This window comes from Drosophila sulfurigaster, chromosome 3, assembly GCF_023558435.1.
Source record: "Drosophila sulfurigaster albostrigata strain 15112-1811.04 chromosome 3, ASM2355843v2, whole genome shotgun sequence".
Classification (NCBI taxonomy): Eukaryota; Metazoa; Arthropoda; class Insecta; order Diptera; family Drosophilidae; genus Drosophila; species Drosophila sulfurigaster.
The window spans coordinates 31,239,318-31,266,649 of record NC_084883.1 but is presented as its reverse complement, the minus strand read 5'-3'; the positions used below and the strand labels follow the sequence as shown (position 1 = coordinate 31,266,649).

The 27,332-nt window shown below is 38.1% G+C and overlaps 1 protein-coding gene across 4 annotated transcripts; it reads right to left on the bottom strand.

Moving 5' to 3' along the window:
* Window positions 1-831: 831 nt before the first annotated feature.
* Window positions 832-26,366, bottom strand: LOC133843059 (homeobox protein orthopedia). Of its 4 annotated transcripts, none has more exons than XM_062276419.1 (8): window positions 25,630-26,366; window positions 24,684-25,003; window positions 16,843-17,174; window positions 16,082-16,237; window positions 3,602-3,806; window positions 3,339-3,464; window positions 2,530-2,699; window positions 832-2,470 (listed from the first exon to the last, which is right to left on the bottom strand). In XM_062276419.1, exons 2-8 carry the CDS (start codon window positions 24,712-24,714, stop codon window positions 2,075-2,077), a joined length of 1,416 nt encoding a protein of 471 aa, XP_062132403.1. In that variant the 5' UTR covers window positions 24,715-25,003; window positions 25,630-26,366; the 3' UTR covers window positions 832-2,074. The 4 variants fall into 4 exon arrangements, with proteins under 4 accessions (XP_062132403.1, XP_062132404.1, XP_062132406.1 ...); XM_062276420.1 differs by having other exon boundaries at window positions 16,082-16,216; XM_062276422.1 differs by lacking the exon at window positions 3,339-3,464 and having other exon boundaries at window positions 25,630-26,362.
* Window positions 26,367-27,332: the final 966 nt, after the last annotated feature.

Sequence of the window (27,332 nt, the reverse complement as noted above, 5' to 3'; positions counted from 1 at the left end):
TGTGTGTGTGTCTGTGTGCGTGCGCTGTCAAACTTTTATCAATTTGCCAATTTTCAGCTTAAAGTTGTTTGTGGCAAATTCGTTTTGGCGTTTTTATTAGCAAGCCAAAAAGCTGATCACATGCAATTATTGTAATTGCTTTTCCAGCTACTTTCCAACTACATACATTGAGTAAGTTCGCCGCCCTGCCACGCCCTCCACCTGCCCTGACTTTTGCACCCTGTTATCCTGTGAGCTGATTTAGTTAATTGACTCGGCATTAAATGCAATTGCAGCGCAATAGTTAATAATAATTAGCCGGGTAGTAGAATAAAGTGCTCGACTGGAAAATATCTAAAAAGAAAGTTTGTACAAATAATATTAAACCTTCTTGTATCTAAATTCCATCTTTAAGATATTTTATATTTAACATGCTGACTATATTGAGATATAACTGGAAAGTATCTAACTAAAAATTAGTGCTTGGAATATGAATATTACTGCACCTAATTATCTTTAAATTATCTTCAATATATTAGGTTGTTTGGTAATGACATACCGGTTTCTTTATTGATGTTTGTCATTACCAAACAACTTAATATTTTATATCTTACAATCTCAAAATATCCAACTATAACTAGCAGCTCTCTATCCTCAAAATTTACAGGATATACCACTTCAAATTAGATATAATGCAAAGCCCGTTTTTACACTGAAATCAGTTTTATTTTTCGTATTTTTGTCATTTATCTGTTATTTAAATCACGTTCAATTCATATTTAATTTAGTTTACTAATTAATAATACGCATACATAATTACATACATATTAATTTAGTATTACACTTTTCTGGTTTTGTGTTTTTTTTTTTGTGATTTTTGTTTTTAGCATTTGCATTGGGTTTTGTTTAAATGTAGGCTTAAACATTAGAAGAAAGTCTATTACAAGTATTCCATTTAGTTATGTATCTTTAGTATGTATGTTTATTAAAATTAAACCATTCGTTTGACACCATCTAATTAATTATTGAATTAATCAATTATGCGGTGCATTGACATCTGTTCATCTCATTCTGTGGCTTTTTCTAATTGGGCTTTTCTTTTTTTTCTATATTGCATAGTTAGTTTTTTCTTTGTTTATTGCAGTGAAACAATTGATGTATCTGTGTGTGTAAGTATAGCAAAAGAACTAAACAATAATGAGCTATACACAAAAACAACAACACTTAAGTAATACAACTACAAATGCTTAAAATGTACTTGCTATATAACCTATATATGTATAGGCATATATATATATAGATTCATATATATAGTATTTAATATTATTATAATGCTCTTAAAGTCAAGTCGAAGCATGCGAAAACTTTTGCAAAATTATTGTGACATCCCAGACAAATGTCTAGATTTCTTTTTCATTTCTCATTTTATACAATTTTTGTTAGACTTTTTTGTTTTGCCTAAAAATCTTTTACAATTCGTATACAGTTATGTTGCTATGTGATATTATTAATAATAATATATTATTTTCAATGTTAATTCTAAATAAATTGCATATTTTAAGCAAGTTTCCATATTGGTTTTTTCTTTTATTTCCGTTTCCGTTTCCTTTTGAGCTTAAGCTAATATATTTAATATTTTCAATAGTCGTACACATATAGGGTTTGTATATGGAGTTAGTTCTTCATCTACTACGTCTGCTTCTTCTTCTTCTTCTTCATCTTCCACTAAATAGCTCATTGAATTGAGTTGCTTTTCAAGTTCTCATCTCGTATACATGGTTTACATTCATTATAGTCTTTTAAGTTCAAAATCTGCGCCGTTGCGTTCGCTGCATGGACAATTGGACAATTTTTTTTCCGAAATAAGAACAAATAAAGAAAACAAAAAACAAACACGAGTCAACTCATTATCAAAATTGTACAATTCGTTTAAACATAACTTTTGGTTTAATCTTAATCCTTAAACCTAACCCTAAACTGCTGGCCGGGGGTTGACTCTCAAACTGTACGCTGCTGACTGGCTTCCTTAAAACTCGTGAGTGCCGCAATTGGAAAAACCGTAATCCGAAAAGCTTTCAAAGCTTTTCAACAAATTTCAGTAGACCGAATTGTGGTGCTCGTAGTTGTTGTGTGCGGCGGCAGCGTGATGTAAATACGATGGAATCGCTGTCGCATTTAGTTCCGAAGCTCGCCGCCGCAGCGCTGCAATGCTGTGTCCTCGCCAAACATCCTCATCTGTGGCGCCATCTGGCGACTGCATGGCCTGATGGCAATGCGGCAGCAAATTGCCGCTGTCCTGTTGCTGCTGTTGATGTTGCTGCTGTTGCTGTTGCTGCTGTTGTTGCTGTTGCTGCTGCTGCTGCTGTTGTGTTGGTGTTGCTGACTGTTGCTGCTGCTGTTGCTGTTGGTGAGATACTTGCTGCTGCTGTTGGTGAGATTGCTGCTGCTGCTGCTGCGGTTGATGAGCCTGCTGCTGTTGTTGGTGAAGTGGCTGTTAACACAATGTTAAATTTAACTACGGTTTGCGTCTCGGCTAGTTAAGCAACTTACCATGGGCTCGCCATTGAGCTCGTTCTGTGTGGCATTTGGCTGTGCGGAGAGTGGTGGCGGCGTCACCGAGGAGCAACTGTTCATGTTGGGCGGTGTGGTGGCGCTCGGGGAGCCGCCCGGTCCGCAGCTCACCCCCCCGCCGACACTGTGCTGATACATCATCGAGTCGCCTGCAACACATACATACATACATACAATACATATTAAAGTCTCGCACTTTGCACAGTGAAATCAAACAAAAACAAAAAATACAAAACTTTAACTTCAAGTCAAACTGAAACTGTAACAATGATAACTTTGAAAATACAAAAATCAAAAACCTGTCTCCAAAATGTCAATTAGCACAACTATACGAAATCAAATAAAACGACGTCGATGGCGTCGGCGATGAATACCTTTGGGTATTCCTGAAAATTAAAATTAAACGAATGTCTGTTAATTGAAGGAGCAAACACACAGCCGAAGCCAAAAACGCTATAAATCTTTCTACATTTATTTATCTTCTGGCTACTGAACCAAAATCTTAAAGAAAAAGCAAAAAAAAAAAGTGTTATGAGTTCACAGAAATGAAAACGTTGTCGACTCGCGTCGTGTTTGGGCAATTGTCAAAAGAACTGGATTGTATCGAGAAAGACACACAAAATAAATAACATACAAAAACAAAAAATTGTCAACGCATCTTTTTTTTTTTGTATCAACAAATGGAAAGTTTTCGAAGCATGTGATCTCATTTGCTGGTGTGGGAAAGGGTTGATGAAGGGGACACACTGGGGGGGTCTGATGATAAGAAAGCCTGACGCAACACCTACCCAAAGCATTGAGGCCGTAATGCTGATAGCTGCCAGCCCCGAGGGCGGAGCCCATGTTAATGCCCGAATTGAGGCCGCTATTCAGCGAGGACGAAAGCGGTGACGATTGATTTAGCTGGCCAAAGCCTTTTTTTTTCGTTCGTCAGTCGTCAGCGAATGCAGCAATTAGTAGCAATAGATACAAAGTTACAGATAGATAGATAGATAGAGATACGCTGTTAGTTTTTCAGTTCAATGTGACTCTTTGGTCTTCTCACACTCACCTGCTGTCATCGGATTGACGCCCACGCTCCAGCGATCCCCGCCAAACATCCCTGTGCCGCAGAGTCCATCGCCCATGGCGATGTTCGTGATGTTTGCCCCAAACGGTGGCAGGCCATGTGAGGGCAGCAGAGCGCCAGGTGTGCGGAACACATTTGTGGTCTTCTTGCGCTTCTTCCACTTGGCACGACGGTTCTGGAACCAAACCTGCAAATTTCATTAAAATCAATACTTATTTTGTTGTTGGTTTTGTTTTACAAAAAGTATTATTTAAATTTGATTAATATTATTTTTATTAAATAGGTTTGTTTAAGCTAACACATATGAAACATATTGTAGAGAACATTTTCATATTGGTCATATTCCTTTATTCCTTTATTTTTATTCAAATCTATCTTGTAATATTATGTGCATGTTGTGAAGGATATTGACAATATTGACTAATTTGCATATATAACACAATTATTCAATCTTTCTAGAGAATGTGTTTCCAATTTTATTTAACTTCAACATTAAAAGTAACTCCAACTTTCCTTTTCTTGAATTTGAGTTTCAACTAATTTACTATCGTCGTAAATTCTTTTTAAGAATATATGTTATTCAGCTGCCAATAAAAAGAGATAAACTTTGTAAAATGAGTATGTGAAAATGTAACATTTGTTTCTCATTTGATTGTGATTTTCAATTCCGCATTTTTTATATTTATTTAATGTTCACTCATATCTTTTAGCATTTCTTCAGTAGCTTCGAATAATTGTGTTTATAGCAAGATTGAACTTCACTTAGTCAGCAATCAACTGCGAAGTGCGGCAACTGGAATGTCATTGCTCCGCTGGCAATTAAAGCTGATGCAAGTCAAAGCCTTAAGACCGCGAACAAATTGGCTTCGTCTTGCTCTTTCCCTCTTTGCCTTTCTCTCTCTCTCTCGCGCACATGTGTTGTCTGCTTGTTAAGCGAGTTCTCTTACATGGTCTTAATCGAGATCAATTACCGTCGTGACAGTCAAAACATGTCTCGACACACACAAACACTCGCACACACACATACACACACGTAAGCACGCATAAATTCCATATGTAAATTCTTTATCTATACGAGAGCATTCGCAAAGGCAGCAGAGAAGGCTAAAAGCAAATTGGCCGGGTCAGCTGCCACTTGGTCAGCCATACGCTCTTGTCTTATATTGGCAGCCCAGTGCCTTGGCCAAAAGAGCCGACAAGGTGGCAGGGAGAGGGAAGAAGATGGAGAGGGCAGCGAGCCCATGTCGGATGTGTTTTGTTTCAAATTGGCATTTCCATATGCATAAGAACCAAGCGGGACAACGACGACGACGTGTAGACATGTTGAGGTTTTGACATTTACAAGCAGCAGCAACACACACACATATACAATCACACACACACACACACAGTTGTAGGCTCACACATGCAAATACAGACGCATAGCTTTCGATTTGCAATTCATAGAAAAAGTGTTGCCTACTTCTAGGAGTTGAGCTGAACTGCAAAATGTTTTTAATGCTTTCTCGCAAGAAATAGCAAAAAGAGTATTGGAAAGAGAGACAAAGCGCTACTCAGTTGGCAAATTAAGTTCGCTAGCAATTGAATGACTTGTGACATGAAAACGATTTTTCCGCCGTGCATAACAAAAGCGGGCGAAACACAAAACTGAATCCACATCAACTTTGCCGGGTTGACAACTTAACCGTTGCCACGTTCTTCTTCTTGTTGTTGCTGTTGCTGTTGCTGTGCTGTTGTGTCGCGTATTTATATATAAACTGGCGTGAATCCGTGGCAATCTTGAGCTGTCACCGCAGCCGCAGTCAACTAATGGCCAAGAAAAACGAGACACAGCCAAAAGCTCAAACTGAAACTGAAGCCAAAAAGCGAAAGAAAAATGGCAACTTTTGTGCTGCAAAGTAACTTTGCTTGTAATGCTGATGATGGTCCCCAGTGTATTTGTCATATGTCGGCCAGCAAGGCAGGCAGACAACTGCCACACACACAAACACACAGTGAAATACACTCGCAGTTGCAGTCAGACACAGAAAGAAAGAGAGAGAGAGAGAGCGACAGTTGCTGTCCAGGCTGGGATCGACGAGCGTTAACTAAATATGCGCGCAATGTTACACCAGGGACGCTAATGTGCCACACTCGGTGGCAAGGGAGAGACAGCGGCAAATGGAGATGGCAGAGAGGGTTGCCAGCTGCCGCTGACTGCGACGCCAACTGCGACTGCGACAGCGGCAGCGGTAGAGACGTTTACAGCAGAGCGACCTTGACTTGTTTATGCTTTTTACGTGTTTGTGCGTCGCTCTATTCATTAACTTTTAATTTAATAATTTAAGACAATGTCTGACTGTCTGACTCGCACTCACTATCCCTATCTCTCTCTGACTCTCTCTCTCTCTCTTTGGTTCTCTCGCTTTCTCTTTGTTTACGGCAATTAAATTATCGTTGTGTTTTTCTTTTATTTTGCTTGGCATTTTCGCATATTTTTAGCTTCGCTTTGCCTTCTGTGTTCGTTGTTCTCTCTATTTTCTCTTTTATTTATTTATATAGCTCTTCCTGCTTCTTCTTCTTCTTCTTCTTGGGTGAAAGCTAAAAGTCATTGCCTACTTGGAGGCGCGCTGGCAGACCATTAAATTGGCATAACGTGCATGACGTGCGAGGCACGTAAATAGGCGTTAAAATGTCGGTTAAACAAAACATTTATTTTTTATGCGCCTCTCCCAGCACACACACACACATACACACACATGTCTGTTGAGGGTGTGTGTGTTTGTGTGCCAGACAGTAGTCCAATAAATGTATGCTCATGTTTTTTGTTGCCTCTCCTCTCCTCTCTCTCTCCCTCTCTTTCGTTCTGCTCCTTATGCCGCGTTAAATTGTGTTTTGACGGTAATTTTTTAAGCTGCGCCCTTATGCATAAATTATCAGCTCGTCGCTTGAGTGGCTGCTGACTGCCCCAACAGACTGTGACTCTGTGATTCTGCTGAGGGGCGTGAAACAGGGTTCAAGCTCTTTCCAAATTTGATTTATTGTGTATTGTGGAAAAAACGAAAACAAGACATAAAACCAGCTAAATGTGATGAGCAGCCAATGCAATCACATTGCTGAATGCTATAAATAAATAATTTTAAATTTAAACTCAAGTCAACCTTGGCAAATAATATAGGTATGAATTTGATATGAGCAGATTTTGAGTTTATTTTGAACCTTAAGTGCAGCTAAATAGAAGAACAAAGCGATTCCATTGTAATCTTCATTTATATTTCAAAAGCACAATGTATTGAAATTCGTAAGGAAGAAAGCTAAAATCGAATCAATTGCAAAATCTATATTAACTAAAGTTAACTAAATAAATATACCGGAAAATACTTAATTATACCAAATGCTATATTTGGTTTATTCATATACTGATACGTTAATGAAAAAGGCAACCAAAAATTGGGTAATATTAAAAATCCAACTATAAACGATTCGGCTGACACACTAATACTAAAAAATTATTCACTTGCATAAAAACATTGAAGACTTTCCCTTGATATTACACAATTGTTAGTAAGAAATGTTCATTGCTTTAGAAATGTTGAAAAAGTTCGCTACTAATGAATAATTGGTAGTGAAAAAAGCAAACAAATTTATCAGTGAACAAAGCAATCAACTCTTTAAAAAGTTGAAAGAATGATACAAAATAATTTCGATTATTTAACCTTTTAAATATATTTTAATATGTGTAAATTATATTGGGAAAATAAATAATTGAAGTTATGCGAATATATTCACATATTTATATGAAAACAAATAAAAATGCGACTTTGTACTTTTTAGTTTTAAAAATATGTGATAAATGAATAAGAAAGTGTATCCTGATTTCTTTTGATGATAAAACTAAATAAAAATTCCATTTTCAACTTTATCTAAATCAAAATCAAAATACCTCAGAGAGATTTAACTTTAACGACTAAATCAACTTTAACACTGATCAGAAAATATCTCTCACCAGCTTATGCAATGCTGTTGTGTTGGTCAAAGCAAATGGAGCAGAACGTAACGGAAAACGAGTTTTTCCAAAAATTCCAGCCATATGCTGCTAACAAAAGCATTTTCATGTTTGGACTTTTAATTTTCACTTGCAACTGACACCAAGCCAACAAAAGCAAAAAGCAAATAAAAACAAAAAATAAACATACAGAAGAGAGGAGAGAAAATAAAGGAAAGACACCACCAGCAAAATGGGCAGACAGACAATAACAAAAGGTGTGAGAAGTATAACAAAAACAACAACAACAGGGACAAGAACCAAAAAGGCAGAGGAAACTGTTGCAAATAATAAATGAGTCAAGTTCATGAAAAAGCAATTTCTTGCGGCAGGCCACAAATATTAGCAGCAACAACAACAACAACAACAAAAAGAACAAGAACTGAGGGAGGGCAACAGCACCCACATTTCCACAAGGGTGGAAGGGAGGCTGAAAGCAGAAGTCAGAAATTAAGTAGCTGCCAAATGACATGCAACACGACGTGGAGGGATGAAGTCCAAATGGGATAACAAGTGATTTGCTTTGATTTTATGACTGCCACCGAGCGAGGGCGAAGCAAGGATAACTGCTCTGATGCTGCCTGCTGCCTGCTAACTGGTAACTGGTAACTGGTGTCAAAGACCCAACGGCATTTTTATTATGAAACTGAAACGGAAACTGAAGCAAGTGTTAACTCTGATTGCAGGCCATTCATAATCGTCTGTCATATGGCAAATCCCAGTCGAAATCCCCTCTTTCAGTATTTTGGCGGATCGTTATGCAACATTAATTGCACATTATGGCTAATAAACAGCTGTCGTATTGCGTCTAGTTATTGCGTTTGCCACATAGCACTAAAGTTGCAAATCAAATCATGAAATTATCCACAAAAATATTTGCATATGACAATCATACAAACACACACACGCACACACACACAGCAAGCAGCCTCAAGTGCAATATCCTTCAATGCAATATCCTCTGATGCTACATTGAAATACACTTTGCGCACTTGAAAAAGCCAATTTTGCAAAAATATCAATCACAGTTTTGGTCGGCAAAAGCTAAAAGCACGCGATGTCAACTACTATCAGCAGCAAAGAGACTGAAAATTGCAATCAAAATTCGATTAGCTGCAATGCAAATATTATTTATTAAGCCAGGAAAAACGTGAACGATTTCCATTTTGCTGCATCTCTCTCCCCTCTCCCCACTCCTCTCTCCACCACTCCACTCCCACTCCAATGCTGTTTCTATTAATAAACATTTGGACTGTCAAAGGCAAACTCTCTGGCTCTCGGTTGCCATAATATTTGCCTCTGCTTTTATTGGCAATTTTTGCTGGTTATGATGGCTGTTGTTGTTGTTGTTGTTGCTGTCGTTGTTGTTACCGTTGCAACATAATCAAAAATCAATTGGCCAGGTTATTGCATTTCTTTGAAGCGAAGCGCTCGCTGGCCTGGCAACCAAATGAAAAGGCCACTCCAGAAAACAACAGCCAAGAGTCGACACACAGTCAACAATCGAAATTGGCAACTGTCAACTGAGTTCTGAGGCATTATGATTGTACCTCTCACTGGCATTCGTTTGATGTGCTGCAGCGCTTCTTCTGTTTCATCATCAACATCTTCAACTTGAACTCAACTTAACTTAAGCATCTTCTCTTTTTATTATTAACATTGGACACAGAGAAAGCGAGCAGAAGCTGAGTGGTTTATGAAAATCGTTTTTCGGCCAATATCTTTTCATTCGCTTGGCCACATAAAAACTGCGTATAAATTCATAAAGCAACCAGAGACTTTCTCACACCCACCCACACACACACACACTTACAGAGTTGGAGACAGTTGTTGTTGTTGTTTTTGTTGTTGTTGGAGCACAACACAAATGGAGTCGATTTATTTTATGTTATCCTTTAAATCCTGCTTTACGAGCGCGCCCAGCGACACTTGCTGCTGCGACCCCCTCTCAAAGCGATAGCCCAACCCAAATCTAGCTGTTCCCCCCGCCACTCCCCTGTCTTCCCCTCGATTTCCACCCACCACCCACAAGGCAGCAAAGCAAGCAGCATCCACAATCCAACGCGTTGTTACTATGCCCGTCTCACTCACACTCGTGCTCACGCCCACTCCCTCAGAGATGAGACTCTTTTGGCATCGACTCGCCCTCCATTGGGGGTTGGCCCAACTATTGGTCCATTTGCCGGACTATTGCCGACTGCCGACTGCCGACTAACGTCTGCTGCTTAGGCTTAGTTGCTCTGATTTATGAATTAGTTGACGCATCGGTCGTTGACTGGCATTACTTTTAGTGCCCACTGTAAATGTGTGTGTGTGTGTGGGAATGCAAGCTGCGAAGTTTTGTATCGCATTGAGGCAAGCTAAAGTGCAGCACAAATGGAGTTCAGAGTGTGTGGGGGATGCTTGCCACACGCAATGCAACCCCCGAAAATATTTGGTGCACGTTGCTGGAGCATGCGCAAAGCTCGCGTTTTCCCAACCAACATTTGCTATTTGTTTTCCTTTTTTGTTTGCCATCAAAAGAGTAGAAAAAATGTGGAGGCAAAAGAAAAGAGAAGAACACAAAACGCTTTTGTCGAACCTTTTTCATTTATCAATAGCCACTGCCAGAATCGTTTTGCAGCTTATCCCAAATGGCCAACACACACACACACACACATACACACACCAATACAGTTGCAACATGCAGAGCCAGACGGTGGACACTTTGGCACGCCATTTTCACACAAACATTTCAATGAAAAGTATCAACGGAATTGCTTTTGAAATTGCTTCATATGCCATAAACGGGATGCGTGCCAGATTTTCTTTATGCCCTCTTTATGTCTCCCCCGTCCACAAACAGACTGTCGCAGTCTCTGTATCTGACTCTCTGTCCCTCTCTCGCAATATGTTCTCTCTCACTCTCTGCTCCAACTTTAACTGGAATCCTTAAAGTTTTGCAGCTTTGCAAAAAAGCCAACAACTAATTTAAGCTACGCGCATCGAATTTTTCGCTGAGCTCCTTTTCTTTCTCTCTCTCTCTTTCTCTATCTCTCCACTTTTCCGTTGTGTTGTTGCATATTTTCGTTTTGGTATTTCAATTAAACTTTAATTAAAATGCGATGCCATGGTTATCAAACGCGGACTAGAAACAGCTACACCTGAGAGTTGCTTCAAAATTTTGCCCCCCCATTTTATCATCTCTATCTCCTCTCATATTTAGCAATTTTATTAAATTTTTGCAGCATTTTTGCTTGGCATTTTTATTTGTCTGCTAAAAAATGCATGCACAACGCAACTACTACTCGTATTTCCGCTTGCCCCATAAATCCTTCAGCTGCCCCACGCTTTCACATCGCACCTCAGCCATCAATCGTGGCGCCCAGTGGGCTATTATTAGAGCTGGCATTAGCTGGCGGCTCAGCAAATAAATTAGTTGCGTCTGAAGTCGAGGCTATAATTTATCACTGAGCCCCCATTCGAACTCGACTCCCTTTGTGGAGCTCTTCTCCTCTTGACCAATCAATAAACGTGGCACTTGGAGCGATAATGTTCCATTGCAGAAATTTTATATAGTATTTAATATTTGAGTGCCTTAACATTTAAGGAACATTTAATTGTCTCTACAATGATTTAATTGTCAATTCGTGACTAATCTGAGTTCAACTTGAATTACTCGTGCGTAAGTTGAACTTATTTGAGAATTGAAATGAATAAGCTGCAACTACATATCCGCTTGAAATGTTTATTGAAAGTGTTAATTTTTTGATGATTCAAAATTCCTATAAACATCTCGTATATAAACTTTGCATTTGACGTAAATGTTTAAGAGCCAAGCATCAGGTGAAATGTAAATCTTAAAGTCATAAATAGCTGTAGAATTTTTATCAATTTTTATGTGGAAGAAAAATTAAATCATACGATAATTTCTTTACATACATGATCAGGTTTAAATAAGCCTTTAAAAAAGCCAGAATAAGAAAATAAAAAAATGAAATTTATGACTAAAAGACAAATTAAAACAAATAATAATTATTTTATTATACATAAAGTATATTGAATGTAAACTTATAAATGCTCTCATAAAAGATGTATAAATTATATAAATGTAAATTACTGAAAGATTAGAAACCAAATTAAATCAAATAATAATTCAATTATTATTCATAAAGTATTTAACTATCAGCCAATTATAAACATTTTTAGCCAATAATTGAATAGATTTCTATGGAAATATTTACAATTATATAAAATAACTTCAGAAATGAGCAATTGATATAAAATAACATAGGAAAAGCACAAAAAAACAAGTAAAAAAGCTAGTAAAACAGAACTAAGAACTAAGACCCTTCTGCAACTAAGATCCTTCTACCATCTTGTCAAAGGTATAAAAAAGCTAAATTAGATAAAATGATGACAAATTTAAACAAATTTTTGTTTGGTTCATTGAGTCTTCCTAAAGTATTGAGGTATGTGTTGCAAAATAAACTATTTTTCACCCTCAACTATATTTTGCTGAGTAATTCACCTGCTACATATTTCGCTTGAAAAATAATTATGGTTTTAATAATGCCAACTATTTGTAGCTTCAGTAAACTCACTTGATTACTCGCTCGCTTGGTTTACCTTTGTCTAAGCAGCACCCCTTACCCCAAGACTCTTGCCACTTCCCAATGTTGCAGTTGCTACCCCGTGGTTGCCTGGCAAATTAATCATGTGAGAAATTCATTTAGTTGTAAGTGCGGCAGCGTCTGTGGCACGTGCTGACCGACGACTCGTCGCTTGCCGCATTGCAACAATTTAATAAACAAACCAATAAATGCAAAACATACCCAAGCAGAGAACTGAAAGCCATGACAATGCTTTGACAACGCTCACAATGTTCACAATCATGATAAGTCAATTTAGAGCTTTGTTCCCCTCGCCCCATTTTGTGGCAATTGCCAAATGCAGCACAGCACAGACTGCGAGTGGCAAGTGTGGCAAGCATATTGCCGGATCCATGGGTGGTACTAAGGCGCTTTACCTTTTAATGCCCCCACGCAAATTGTCAATTTCTCGCTGTGCTGGCGGTGGCAAATACAAATTAACAATTGCACCGCCCGCTGGCAGTTGACCTCGCCTTCCCCTCTCGCGTATTTATTGTGTTGGCTTTGCCAATGCGATTAGATTTGTTAATGCTCTGCTTAAACTTCTACTCTACTCTATGCTTGCTCGGTTATCTGCAACTTTATTAAATTATTTTTGCATTATTGTTGCTGTAGCTTTTGATTGTTGCATAATTAAACAGCCTTGAGCCTAAGCATTGGCTAAACGCACGCCAAAACCTGTCTCATATCCCAGGTCTCATAAACATGCCTCTATTTTCTCAATGGCCGCATGCCACGTAGTTGTACGTGAGCTTCATAACATATGCAGACACACACTTACACCCTCGCATACTCACTTTTTTTGTGAGCATATGTGAGTGAGAGTTTCGACTTGATTTTCGTGTTAATGCGCCAACGTTTTCTTCTTTTTTTTTTGGGGGGCATTTATGGGTGCTGTCTTTATGCCGTCATTAGCTGCAAATCCTTGTAGATTGATTTAGGGCCAGACGTGTGTGTGTGCTCAGAGAGCGAAAGAGATGTGTTGGCATTTAAAGTTGGAAATTGCATATATAAAATATATAAACATAACATATATGTAGCAAAATATGTATGTCAGTTGCAAAACGAATGCGAGCGAAAGTGTGGGCTCTAAAACAGCATGCAAACTTAATTTATATGCTAATTTTATTAACAGCAACAGCAACAGCAACAACAACAATAAGTCCTTGCTAATCCAAAGGGCTGACATTCCATAAGCCACAAAAACCCGACGACAACGAAAAATCAAACATTATAGTGTGTTAATAGCAACAGCCCGAACAGAGGGTAATTCTAACCAAAAAACCAAGCCTCACGCATTATCCTGCCTACCCTTCGGACCTCTGCTGACTGCTGCGTCCCCTGCGTGGGGGCAGGAATCAGGCAGCAGGCAGCAGGCAGCGGGCATCAACGCGCTGACTCGCCGACAGCCGGATGAGCAGGATACATTAACAGCCAGACACTGATACGCAATTATTAAAACAATTTATCAAAGTAGCACATCCGTTAGGACAGCGCCTGAAAGTAGGCAGCACTTTTTTCGCAGCTCTCTTTCTATCCTGCTGCGGGGTGGGGGGGACAAATAATTGTTTAGTTGCGGAGGCAAGTTTCGCTTGCTGCAAAAGTGAACCCATTGAATTGGCCAATAAGACGCCAAATGCCAAATGCTGGGACCAACTTTCGGCATTCATTGAAACCGCAAAACAATTCTCGCATTGCATAGTTTCTCCCCGCACTCAGACATAAGAAAGAGAAGCAGAGAGAGGGGAAAGAGGGAAGGCCATGTTGATGTGGCACTGCAGGAAGCGGAAGCTTAAACACAAATTTAATGAAGCAGTAAATTCGATTGTCGCATAAACAAAACCCGCCCGCATGCAAAAGGACGAACAGCACGCCACAGGCATCGCCAGCCAAGGCAAGGCAAGCTAGCAAGCCAGCAGGATAATGGCAAGAGGCAGCAGCAGCAGCAGCAGCAGAAGCAGCATCAACAGAGCCAAAGGGAGCTGCGCCAGCCGCAAAAGGATAATGCTCACTCTCACTGTAGATGCGCTCATATGTGTATGTGTGTGTGTGTGTGTGTTTGTCTGTGTGTGTGTGTGGCAAACTTTTTGCACTGGCTGCGGCAGTCATAAGTCCCCGACAAAGCGAGCAAGCATGAGCAGGGGCAGGAGCAAGAGGGAGACGACTGCGACGCGTCTAAATGTGACTTTATGTGCTTTAATAAAGTATAATTTTGGGCGCTTAAATGGCGTTGTGCGCCTCGAGGCGCGACCATGCGCTCGTAAAGTGCTCAAATTGTGAGTTAAAGCCATTTCCAGCCATAAAGTTTTTCAAAAATTGAAAATACCCCAAAACAGCAACCAAAGTCACAAAATTCCACAAAAAGAGATTAACTGAACTTGCGTTCATTCTCATTTATATCATAGAAATCAAGTGTAGAAAAGTACATGAAAATGTTGAAACTTAGCTGTCGAATCAAATTAATTAAATAATTTTTTAAATGCGAATATATTGAAACACATCTGGGGAATTAAGCTAAATTTAATAATTTTTTAAATAAATCAGACAGCCTTGCAAAAATTGAAAATTCTAAAAAAAAGGGTATAACTAAATAAAAAGTACTGAATGTATTGAAAAGTCTATAATTGCTAGAGCAAAAATTTCATGCAAAGTGAAAAACAACTAAATATTCATTGTAGAGAAAAAACAAACTAAATATTCAATATAAATAATGGGACTGAAGTATTTCACATATGTTAAGAGATAACTGAAAACTTTAACATTTAAATGAGAGTTCATCTTAGTAACCGCAGTTTTAAATATCTATTAAAAAAACGAAACAAAAATCTTCAATGTGAGTTTAAAAATTAAACGAAATATTATGTTATTCAAATAATGTCGGAAAACTTCAACAAAATTCTTATTATTCAAATACAAAAACAAAACTTTCATGTCTGTGGTCAAAAATTAAATGTTGTCTGAACTTGGCTTAATTTCAATTGTCAATTGTCAATTAAAATGAGTGTTTGAATTCATTTGCAGTATTGTTTATAATATTTACTTGCTAATTGTTTGTTAATTGAGCCAATTACAAATCAAATACAAAACTTTATCGATTCGTAAACAATGTGAGAAGTTTAGGAAAGAGATCTTTGAATTAGCTAATGCAAATATATATTTTGGAGATATTAAACGATTTTCATTGAAAAGAAATCTTTAAATTTTATTCTTGAAATATGCAAATCTTTCAATAATAATTGTTATTATTTATGAATTATTCATTGAAGATACATTTTAAATACGTTTTTCTGATTACATATAATAGAGATCTTAAGAAATGTCAAAAAAATCTTTGAATGAAATTCGATGCATTTATTCAAGTTAATTTTTATATATGAATATATTTTTATATTATTATTCAAAATATTTTTATGTGAAATTTTTTTAATTTTTTATTAAACATTTTCCTAATCAATAAGTTTATTCCTTAAACTTGTTTGAAATAAATGTCAGAAATGTAAAGTTGCATTCGACAAGAGAATGTTGCAACATTTGGCATTTTGGCTGTTGGTCTGTTAGTCTGTTGCAACTAACATCGCTGCGGTTAGTGCAACACACGTGAAATGTCATGTTGAACTAAACGACAAAGTGTCAAGCCGAATGACAGTTTGCCAACTGTCAACAGTTGATTGGGCCAACTGCAGTTCCTTGCTGTGGCTTAAATGCTAATCAGCGATGCACCGCGACCGCAACAAAGCCGCAAAGCAAAGTTAAGCGCCGCATGTGGCAAGATAGAAGGAGAAGAGAAGTAGTTGTAGAATGACTCACCTGGACACGAGACTCGGTGAGGCCGATGCGCATGGCAATCTCCTCGCGCATAAAGATGTCCGGATAGTGAGTCTTGGAGAAGCAACGCTCCAGCTCATTGAGCTGCGCCGGCGTGAAGCGAGTGCGATGACGTTTCTGCTTGTTTTTGTCCAGGTGCTGCAAGAGAGCGAAGCAGAGTGGAGAGAGAGGGATGGCATGAGTGAGAGGAATCTCAATGCATGTGATAGAGAGGAACAACAATAACAACAAGAGCATTAATTACTATTAGTAGAGCAACAACAATTACGATAACAGTTACGATAGCCATAACGATAACGATAACAATAACGATAACTAATCTACAATCAAACTAAAATCAACTAAAAGGGATTTGGTTTCTTTTTGCTACTATTTTGATTTGATTTATCTATTTTGTTTTGTTGTTTTTACATAAAATATGGAAATATGGAAATAAAATCACACTTACTTTTTTTTATTCATTGCACATAATATTATTTATACACAATTCAACACACACAATTTACACATTCACAATAGATTTTTGATTTCGATTTTGGATTTCGTTTTTTTGCGTTTTCATTGTATATTTTTTTTGTAATTTTTGTTTCGAATTGGTTTTTTTGTATTTGAATGCATAGCAGAGTTTTGAGATTTTTTTTTTGAGTTTGAGGAAAAAAAACATCGAAAAGAACATGGATTATTAAAAGTTCAGCTTTTACTTGCTGCTAAGTATCTCTGGCCAGAGAGATGTCTCTGCTCACCTGATCCTGTTGCTGCATGTTGCTGCCGCCGCTGTTGCCTCCGCTGTTGTTGTTGTTGTTGCCGCTGCTGTTGCTATTGCTGTGATTGTTGTTGTTGTTGTTATTGCTGTGATTGCTGGCACCGTTTAGCACATTGCTATTGTCGCACAATCCCCCGCTAACATGCAATCGAGCCACTCCACCCACGCTGGCACCACCGCCAGGTCCACCAGGTCCGGCACCACCGCCCCCAAGGTCCGCGATGCTCGGGCCGACGGGCAATTGGCCAAAGCTGTTGACGCCCGCGTGCAGTGCTGTGATTGCCGCCTTCGGTAGATCACAATCCTTGGGGCCTAAGAGAGTAATGAGAGACCGAGAGGGAGAGAAAGAAACGAAAGGAAGATAATTACAAATTTGTTGTGTAAAAATATGTTGATTATTGCTCTTATATGCAATCTTATTTTATCTTATATTATATCCAATTGAAATTCATCGTTTGTATGCCATTCAAGGTGTTTAGTTGACGATTAATCAACCGTCAAACGCAGCCAAAGATTGAAAAGCAAGTTTGAGCATTTCTGTTCAACAAAAAATCATTTTTTATATAATTAATAATTTTAACTTAATTTATTTGCATTTCTCAATATTTAGATGGAAAAAGATAATACAAAATATATGATTCCCAATTCAGACAATTTGTTTGTAAATGAATGATATACATTTATTCACAATTAAGACAAAAAACTATTAATCGTAAATTATAATGATATGCTTTTCAAATCTAGAATATTAATCTCTAAACTTAAGAAAAATAGATTTATAAATTAGTTAAGCCAAGAATATTATGATCTACATTGTATATGAGATACCCAATTGTAACAGTTCATTTAGAGATAGTTCGTAGAATAATCAACACTTAAGGAGATCGATTGCCTAAGAAGCTCATTTGATTAATATTTAATTAAATATTCATCTTTCAAATATGTTTCGAAATGTAAAATAACTTTTAAATAAATTTTCCCTGAAATTTGAATTTGCTTACACTTCAATGTTTAAATGACAAAAAAAAAAAGATTTTCTTTTTAATGTATATAAGATAATCGATTAAAACTCTTCGTTCAATAAAATAAATTTGATTTGGAGATTAAGTCATTTTATCTAATATATTATTTCTTAATACTAAACTCTTAAGCTGCGTTGAATTTGCCCTTAACGGATGAGTTCGATTTTCCGGTGTATTTTCATTAATAATTTACAACGGCTTAACTAATCTGATTAATATTTATTTATATACATATTTATATATTACGCTGATAAATGTTTTTCTAAATATTGAGTAATTTTCAAAAATAGTTCTCTCATTGAATTCGCTTACATTGCTCAATACACATTAATTGGCAATAAAAATGTATTAATAATTCACTAACTAAAACTCAAATATGTCACAAATATTATTTAAGAAGCTTTGCTGAAATGCACAAGCTGGCTTTAAGCTACGAATTGTTTTTGCTAATAGTGTTAACCATTGAAGTAAATTTTGTTGTAAATGAATGTAATCAAAAGTCGAGTAAATTTCTGTGACAATTAACAGACGCATAATTATTTGCAGAGATAGCAACAAAAAAAATAAGCCGAAGAATGTTTTGAATTAAATGTAATTTACAGGCACAGCCCACAGCATAGAAATTTTATAAATTGTTGTTGTAGGTTTAATTAATTGTTTGTGTAAATTAAATAGCAGCACACACAAGGGACACTCACACACTCACACACACACAGCACACACAAAATGCCGTCGCAATTTGTAAATATTTATTGATCGAATTCGAATTGAATGAGGCAAAAAGTTATTAGAAGATGCGATTGAACGAATCAAACACGAATAATGAATCCTGTTTTCCGTTTTGCCGTCGCGCGATGTCCGCGTCGAAGTTTCGACGTCGTGAATTGCTCAAACCGAACTGCGGCGATCGGATAAATTGAAATTTTCAACAAGCTGTCATTCAAAAAAGAGAAAAAAAAGATGCCAAAAACAGAGGCAAAAGCAGCGACGCGGCAGAGTCCGAGGCAGAAGCAGCAGCATCTCAACTGAGGTGCGATACTCACAGATACAGATACAGATACATAGTTACCTGTATAGATACAGATACAAATGTTAACTCTGAGCGTAACCCCCTTTTTCATTTCATTTCACTTCATTTCTACCTTTAGCTCACCTGACTACGTAACGTGTGTGTTGTTGTGTTGTTGTTTTTTTCGGCCTGCAATTACAACAACAACGCGAACAACACGAAGAAGTTCGACATACATAACAACAACAACAAATCATAGTCAAATACAAATAGATATATGTACGTCCAGTGGGGTGGATGAAGGCAAGTCGAGTCTCGTCTAGTCGAGTCAAAGTCGCTGGGATCGCGCTTCAGTCAGTGAGTCGGAGACCTCATCGAGACTTCCAACGCATGTCTGGAATTTTTAACATGTATGTGCGAGGCGCTGCCTGTGAGAGATGTGAGAGACAACAACAGCAACAACAACAACAACAAAGAGACTACTACTACAGTGTTCAACTCTTTTCTGATATTTTCAACTCTGTCTACAAGTCAAACATTTACTCATCGCCAGTTGATGCGAACTCTCGAACCTTTCTGGGCTCGACTCTTGACCAAAAAAATGAAAAAAACGAAAAAAAAAACTGAGGCTGTAACCGAAGCTAAATCTGAGCTGATGTTGTCATGATTTTCATTTAATTATGCGCACTTCTCAGGCCCGCCTAAGAGTGAAGGTGTGGGCGTAAGGCAAGTGTGCAATTTCCGTTGAAAGCGAAACAAAAAATACAAATTGCAGAAAAACTCAACTCAAACTCGAACTCAGCCTTTCAATTTAGCTAGCCGACTTTGATGTGCAACACAAACAGAGACAGCGAGCGAGAGAGAAAGAGAGAGAGAGAGACAAAGGCAGCGACATAGAGAGTGAGAGCAGAGCATCAATGATTTTTATTGTTCTCAAATGGACTTGTTAAAATTTCGGCAACTTCAGAGCCAAAGCTGAAGCGCAGACTGTGTGATGCAGCAACAGGTGCCAGGCCTCGAAACTGGAACTGTGTATTGTGAAATGGGAATTGGAAGTCAGCTCATAAAACTCATAAATGAAATAACTACAACATCAAATAAAAAAGTGGCTGTACACAGAAAAAAAATCAAAAAACCAAGAAAAAAATCTTGAATCAGATTTAATTTAGAAATTTTGATTTAACATTTTTTGTAACCTTAGATTCCTTTTTCAAAACAAGTTTCTTAAGTCAACATTTGCAATCTATTTTTTAATCTAAATGTTTTCTCTCTGTGTACTTGCTATGAAAAATGAGCATTTAAAGCTGTCAGTTTAGCGCCTAAAACATAATGAATTTAGTATTTGGAAGCTTTGGCATTAAAATGTAATTTGCTCTTTCTTATGTTGAGACAATTTCTGAATTAGTCAGTAAACAGTTTATAGTGCTGTTAAGAAGTGCAATATTATCGCTTTAAGTCCATCATTCTTTTATATTAACTACGGCATTTTGTACCTGAATTGATAGCTTTGTATCTCAGCTTTCCTTACAGAGTATCTTTCAGTTGAATGGACTGTTTTGTAAGCACTTGTTGTTGATAGACGGCGACATTCCCTTATTCCAGTTCAACTGTTGCTCATATTGCTGTTATTGTTGTTGTTGCTGTTGCTGCTTGTGTTGTTGCAGTCGCTTTTAAAGCGCTCGCCAGTAAAGTGCTAATTTTTACACATACACCCAGCGCGGCTACTGTTCATTAGCGATTTTGACGCGCCTGATAGCGCTTACATGACACACACAAAGCGAGAGAATGAGAAAGAGCGAGAGAGAGAGAGAGAGAGAGAGAGATAGGCACAGCTTTTCCTCCCTTTCCCCGTTGCAACATTGACATTTGTCAAACATTTAAAACCAAAACTAAACTAAACGACAGCAAACAGCATCTTGAAAGCTGAAATCTGAAGCTAAAGCTGAAGCTGCTTCCGTCGTCAACTTGTTGACTATTTAAAATTTACAGTTATCGCACAACTGTTCAACTTCTCAACTGGTCTGCAACTGTAACAGGGCCAACACAACATCATGGAGTCATCAGCCCATCAGCTTCAGCTCTCATCTAAGGCGGATCTTCAGCTACTTCGCTTTGGTCGTGATTAGTAAATTTAAGGCGCGGTGTTAGGTGCGAGTTACTCGTACTCTTCGCTCATCTGCAGCAGCTTGGCAAAACGCTTCAGTGATCCGCTTAGGTGAAACACACAGCTTTTTAGCCAAGAAGAAGTGCGACTTTTAGCATTTCAGTTGTTGCTACGAGCATCTATCTGAGAGTTGTCTTACTCTCTTGCCAAATAGCGCCACTTCTCGAAATCGCACTCGATGGCATTAGCTTCAGCTTCAGCTTCAGCTCCAGCTCCAGCTTTGATTTTACAGTTGTGGCACATAAATACGAAAAGCAAAGCCAAGTCAAGATGCTGCAATTGCAACTGCAACTTCAGCCACAGCAACCGATTTCCAACAGTAAATCTGTGTGATCTGCAAACACTTGCAGCACAAATATCTCAAGTAGCTAACAAAAGACAGCAGTTGTTGCTTTGCATAATTTTACAGCATTATGTTCTGCTGATGGGAATATGTTCAATGATTAGATGACGAACTTTTCTGAATGAGTGAAATCCTTATAATATTTTGACAACTCATTTTCATTTTATGTGTATAAGGATTGTACAAAACTAGAATCCTAGAGAAACATTTACCCCAAGTGAAGCAAACCAAAACAAACCTCATACAGATTGCATTTATCGAAAACACTTGATTAATGATTTTGAGTTCATAATATATCGAAAAGGTTGCTGCAATCTTTCGCTCATATGGTATTAACTATAATATATTATATATAGAGAAGCAAATCAAAGCAAAAGTAGGAACAAATATAAAGTCATAGCTAAGAAGCTAATAAATTAAATTTATTTTGTACACTTGACTATTAACAAAGCAAGAATAATCATTAATTTTTTTAAGGTTAATAAAACTCCAAGCAATTACATTGATGGAATAATAAATGTATATGAAAAGTAGCTTAAACTGTCGCAATGTATTTCTTTTTAAGTCGTTTTGTATAGGCTCACTTTGTCAATATTATTACTATAAAAATTGTTGTTACATTATTTCTTCGCTAAGGTACTGTGTTGCAATACATAATGTCACATTATACTCTACTTCATTTAATTCTTTTAATATTATTTTTATTTATTCATTCTTCTATTCTCTTCTTATAAATGTCACTTCACATTTTAAAATAAAGTTTTCAATAAACTTGATAAAGGTGGCCTGCATAATCGCCAGGATTAGATACCGCTATTTTTAAAATACAGATCTTCATCCTAAGCCAATAATTCTTTAACTCAATATTGTAGAATGTGATCTAGTTTTACGCAACGAATTTATAGTTGTAAAGAGTACGTATGGCCAACGAACTGCATTCAAGCATATTAAATTAGTATGACAGTTGATACATACACCACTTTTAATCTTTTATCGAGCTACAAATTATGTTAGGTTGATGTATGTTAAAAGAATTATGCATTTCTAGAATAGAATTCTGTTCATTCTCTACACATTTACCAACCTAATTTCAGTTGGTAATTTATCGGATTTTTGTAATGTTGTATAATTGAAATATGAAATCAATCATCGGAGCCAGAAACTAATTTGAAATGGCGTCGTTGTGACATTAGTTGAATGTTGCGTAATGCTCGCAACGATTTGCAGTTACAATAAAACATGGCGGCACCCAGAGCTGATGTATATCTCTCACTCTGTGTGTGTGTGTAAGGCCTGTATGTATGTGTGTGTGTGTGTGCTGACCAAGCGGGCAGCCATTTTGGCTTCACGTGGAGGCTTCGCTTCGGACGTTGCACGAAAACCGCACAAAGCGATTAATTAATTAAAATTGGCAAACATGAATTTATCGCGCAAGCAATTTGCACAATTTGCGCAAATCAGTTTGGTTGGTGGCTGCCGAGCGAGAGATGCTGGCACTGCATCGCGCATTGCAACGCACTAAATGCAAATATCTGCCACAAAATATATGGCAACACATGCGGCACGGACTAGTGAATGCAGCAGCATCAGCAGCAGCAGTGGAAATGCAACTGCAACTGCAGCCTAGACGCGTCAGTTGCATGCACTGTATATAATTATTGAAATTTGGAAATTGTGCGGTTAGGCGGCAGCTCTCTGTGTGCTGCCAAGAGAAGAAGGGGGAGGAGAGACGAGGTCCATGCAACCGCAGCAACAGTTGCAGCATTCGCAGCAACCGCAAAACATTTCGATGCAAATGTTGGCCCAAAAGCGGAGCACATATTTCACTAGCGCAGCGGACCGCAAAAATGCCAATGCGCACAGTGTGTTTGGGAGCTGACTGTTTGCCAGTCAAATTACAAATGCAATCATGAAATTAATTTAATTAATCCAGGCATCCACGAAAAATGCCCGAGACGCGTCGCGTCTACAATTTGCCAGTCGAAATTAAGTCAAACGATTTAAGTTTTCCGTGAATGAATGCGAATTAGAGACAGTCTCCATTCCTTTCTCTCCCTACACTCCTCTCTCACTTCGTATTTCGCATTTCTTTTGCATGCAAATGGCGTTTAATTGGGGTCCACAGTCCATGCTGTGTGTTTGGCCTACGCTGCGCATACGTAATATGCAAATGCTGTCTGTTGCTTCGCCTAGCATTTTGTGTTTGTTATTCCACGACACAAAAATAGAGGGGAGCGAAGGTTTTATGAAATTTATTAGCAGCCAGGATTTGCCTTGGTGGCTGCAGCAGAAAAGGATTTTTCCACGCGTTCGCAAACTGATTGAAATTTATAGTTTTGAGCGGGCCAAAAAAACAAAAGAGGAAATTAAATATAATAAAATCGTAACTGAGACTTTCAGCGCAGTTGCAACTGTTTGCATAGCGCATACGCAGCGTATCCCAAGCACAGCAAGTGCATGAAAAATGGCAATAAATTAATAAAAGTAATTAATTACGAGTAAAGTGTGGGTGTAAAATTGATCGAGCTGAATGCCAGTGAAATGCATATTCAATAAAAGCTCGCGGGCAATATTTCATTCGAGTGTAAAACTGTTGTTGCAACACAGAGTTGCAATGAAGGTGGCAGGCAACTGCGACTGCAACTGCAACTGCTTATGCATTGATTGCCGAAATTGAAAGTGCTTGAAAAATGATCAACAATGTGGTGGAAAAAAACGTATTCGCATTTATGAGTTATTATTATCGTAAAGTGGTGCATATTTATAAACTGATAATTATGTGAAATGTACAAATGTAATTTACAATTTCAGTGCGGCATATTTAAAAGAGCAATTATGGCAATTAACACACACACACTCACACCCACGCCACTGTGCACATACTGATAGACTGAGGCCCTACACAACACACACAGTTCGCACCCACAACAAAAATGCGAGTCGAGCTAGTTAAATACAACTTAATTATTGCTAAATGCACGCGACAGCGGCGCTAGCTGTTTAGACGCCTCAATTATAGGCCATTTAGCATCGGGCATCGATGGTCTGTATATCCAATAAGTCGGAAGTAACTCCCCTTCCCCCCTCCTCCCTCTCTACATATTTCTACAGCTGAGGTATGCTCAAGAAATTAGTTTAATTATGGCCCAGCTGGACAGCTGAGATTAATGCACATATTATTATATATTAGCGCAATTCACTCGACGATCTTAATTACAATATTATACGCTTGCCCCTTCCACTCCCCCGTTCCCCTTCTCCACCCGCTTCTACTTCTACTTACCCAGCACATTGGCCCCAAGATTGTTCAGCATGCTTGCCGAGAAGTTGCGTATCGATAACGTCGACAGCTTGTCGCCTTTGTAATCTGTCGTTAGACGAAAATTCTGCCGTTTGTAATCCGTAATCCGTAATCTTAATTCGAATTCAATTTCATTGAATTCCTTGTGTATGTCATATATATTTATTATTTCATTTAGGCAGCATCCACAATGAATCTGCTCGTATACTCGTCTATCACAGTATGTTAAATCTAGCGCAATGCGAACTGCAAATTACATTTCAATATTGTTTTTTCGCTTAATTTATTCCAAAAGCGGGGGTCTGCAAATAGAAATAAGATTGAATCAGATATTACACAAAGAGATTGCTATTTATTCAGTTATTAGTGAATCGGTAATAATTAAAAATGTTAAACATAAACAAATGACTTTGACTTTTACTTTTAGTATGTGAAACAATGTATATGATAAAAACACACTTCACATCTTCAAAGCATTTTATATTAATTTCTTAAAGAATCTTACAGAAAATGTATTAGGATTACGAATACTTTTTAAAATGAATATCAAAAGAGTTTTCGTTTATTAAAAAACAAAATATGATAAAACAAAAGGTTAAAAAGATATAAAGAACAATTTTATTTGAAAAAAATATATATTTATCGCTATAAGAATTATATAAAAAATATGTTTAGTACATAAGGAATTAATTTAGAAATTAATATTAAAACTTCATATATTCAAAACATAAAGTACATATTTTATAACTAATTTGAATTGTATAAAAAATATATTCTAAGCACTAAGAATTCCCTTTTTGATTTGAATGCTTTATTAACTCAACATTTCACTCAAAAATTATCGCAAGTGAAGTGCCTGGTGTATTGATTGTATCCTTAAGATTTTGATTGCGCATTTCCAGTTTGCTTTTCTTTTGTGCTCACTCACCTTTCGACCCCTGATGTCTGAAGCTAACCCCTTCCGCTTGTTGTGTGTGCTTTGTAGGCAAAACTTAACCGCTTGGGTCAGAGTTCAATGCAGACGCTGGACGCAGGACAAACTCAAATTGCCATAGTAAAATTAATTAAATGCCTTGACCATAAAAAAGCCAAAGAAATTAAATCGAAGTCACTTGGCCGGAAGTTGAAAAGTTTTCTCTTGGCGCTTACGAGACACGCACATGCACATTAACACTCACACACACACGCACACACCCACACTCACTCACACACACACACACGTAGAAGTTGAAGGTGAGCACGCAATGTTACGGAAGTTGTATCGTTTATTGATGAAATGTTTGACCAACTGACAGCTGGACACTGTCCGACGGACCGCAATTTGCTAGACTGCGGTTTATTGTTATTGTTGTTGTTATTGTTTTGATATTAAATTGATTTAGTGCTTCTTCTGTAATCGATGCTTAGTTTAGTATGCTCTCTTTTCCACAGACACTCTCACACTTTTTGCACTTTGTTTGAATATTTGATAAGTCAAATTAGTTTTGGCCTGCGGGAACACTTGGCTCAGAGTTAACTCTTTCCGGTTTCGATGTCGGTTTGCATTTGAATATGATTGTGAAATTTTGGCGACGGCTTTTCGCCGAAACAAACAAACGGTTGTGTGCGGAACGAAACGGAACGCGTAACGTTTGCCAGACGACTCGCTCGCATTTGAGACAAATGCGAAAAAATCAAAACGAATTGACTCGATGATGATAACGTGAACGTCGACGCTGCGCACTGACGGCAACGGCAATGGCAACGACAACAACGACAACGATTTCAATCGCCACCCACCCCCTGGGCTGGCAACTCGACTGGCTTGCCAAACAACAATCGACAAGCGAAACACGAAAAGCAAAAAGCAACAAAGCGGGTAAGGCGCGTGTTATCTGCTTTGCTATCTGCCCAACTGCTTAACTTCTGCATTGATTTGCAAAGCCCGCACACTGTGCGAAAGCGAGATAGCACCAGTTGCCAGCTGCCATCTTAGCATTAGCAGCATGCGCGCACAGCTAGTTGTCTCGCTCTGACGCCCGCACACTGCCCCGTAACGAGTGAGACGCAAAGCTGTTTGATATGCGTGTAGCAGAGGGAACGCCCATAAACATGTTGTTGCTGTGTGTGGGGGGCGGCTACCAAATGGGGAGAATAATTGTACTGCACAGCGATAAAAGGCAAATGTTTGGCGCTTAGGTTAGTGTGTTTGCCTATCGATAAACGATGACAGATAAGTTTTGAAATCGGCGCAGGTTTCATTGCCTCCCCACTCTGCTCTATCTATCCAGAAGTGAACGACGGTTGCCAGTGCAACCACAGCATACAAAATACACTCACAGTTATTGCTAAAAGTCAACTTCGGGGGCGGCAACTGTGGAATTTGTATAAAGCATAACTCTCGCAGGATGACAAAGATTGAGCCGCGTGGCATTTTGGGACCTGCCAGCAGCACCTTCAGACGATGAGCTCGGGCTCGAGCTCATTGCTTCTGTTGGCTGTTGGTTGCTGTCTGCTGTCTGCTGGCTGCCTGCCACGTGCCCTCTCTTATCCTTTGCCCACTCGCCTGGCCCACTCACCTGTTGTCCTACTCGCTTATTAGTTTTTGCCTCTTTGCTACGTTGGCAGTTGTCAGGGTGCTTTCGGCGGAAT

Coding starts and splice junctions, on each gene's coding strand:
- LOC133843059 (XM_062276419.1), bottom strand. CDS start 24,714: ATGCTGAACAATCTTGGGGCCAATGTGCTGG. Junction 16,238..16,842: donor ACATGCAGCAACAGGATCAG/GTGAGCAGAGAC, acceptor GCTCTCTTGCAG/CACCTGGACAAAAACAAGCA. Junction 2,471..2,529: donor AGCTCAATGGCGAGCCCATG/GTAAGTTGCTTA, acceptor TTGTGTTAACAG/CCACTTCACCAACAACAGCA.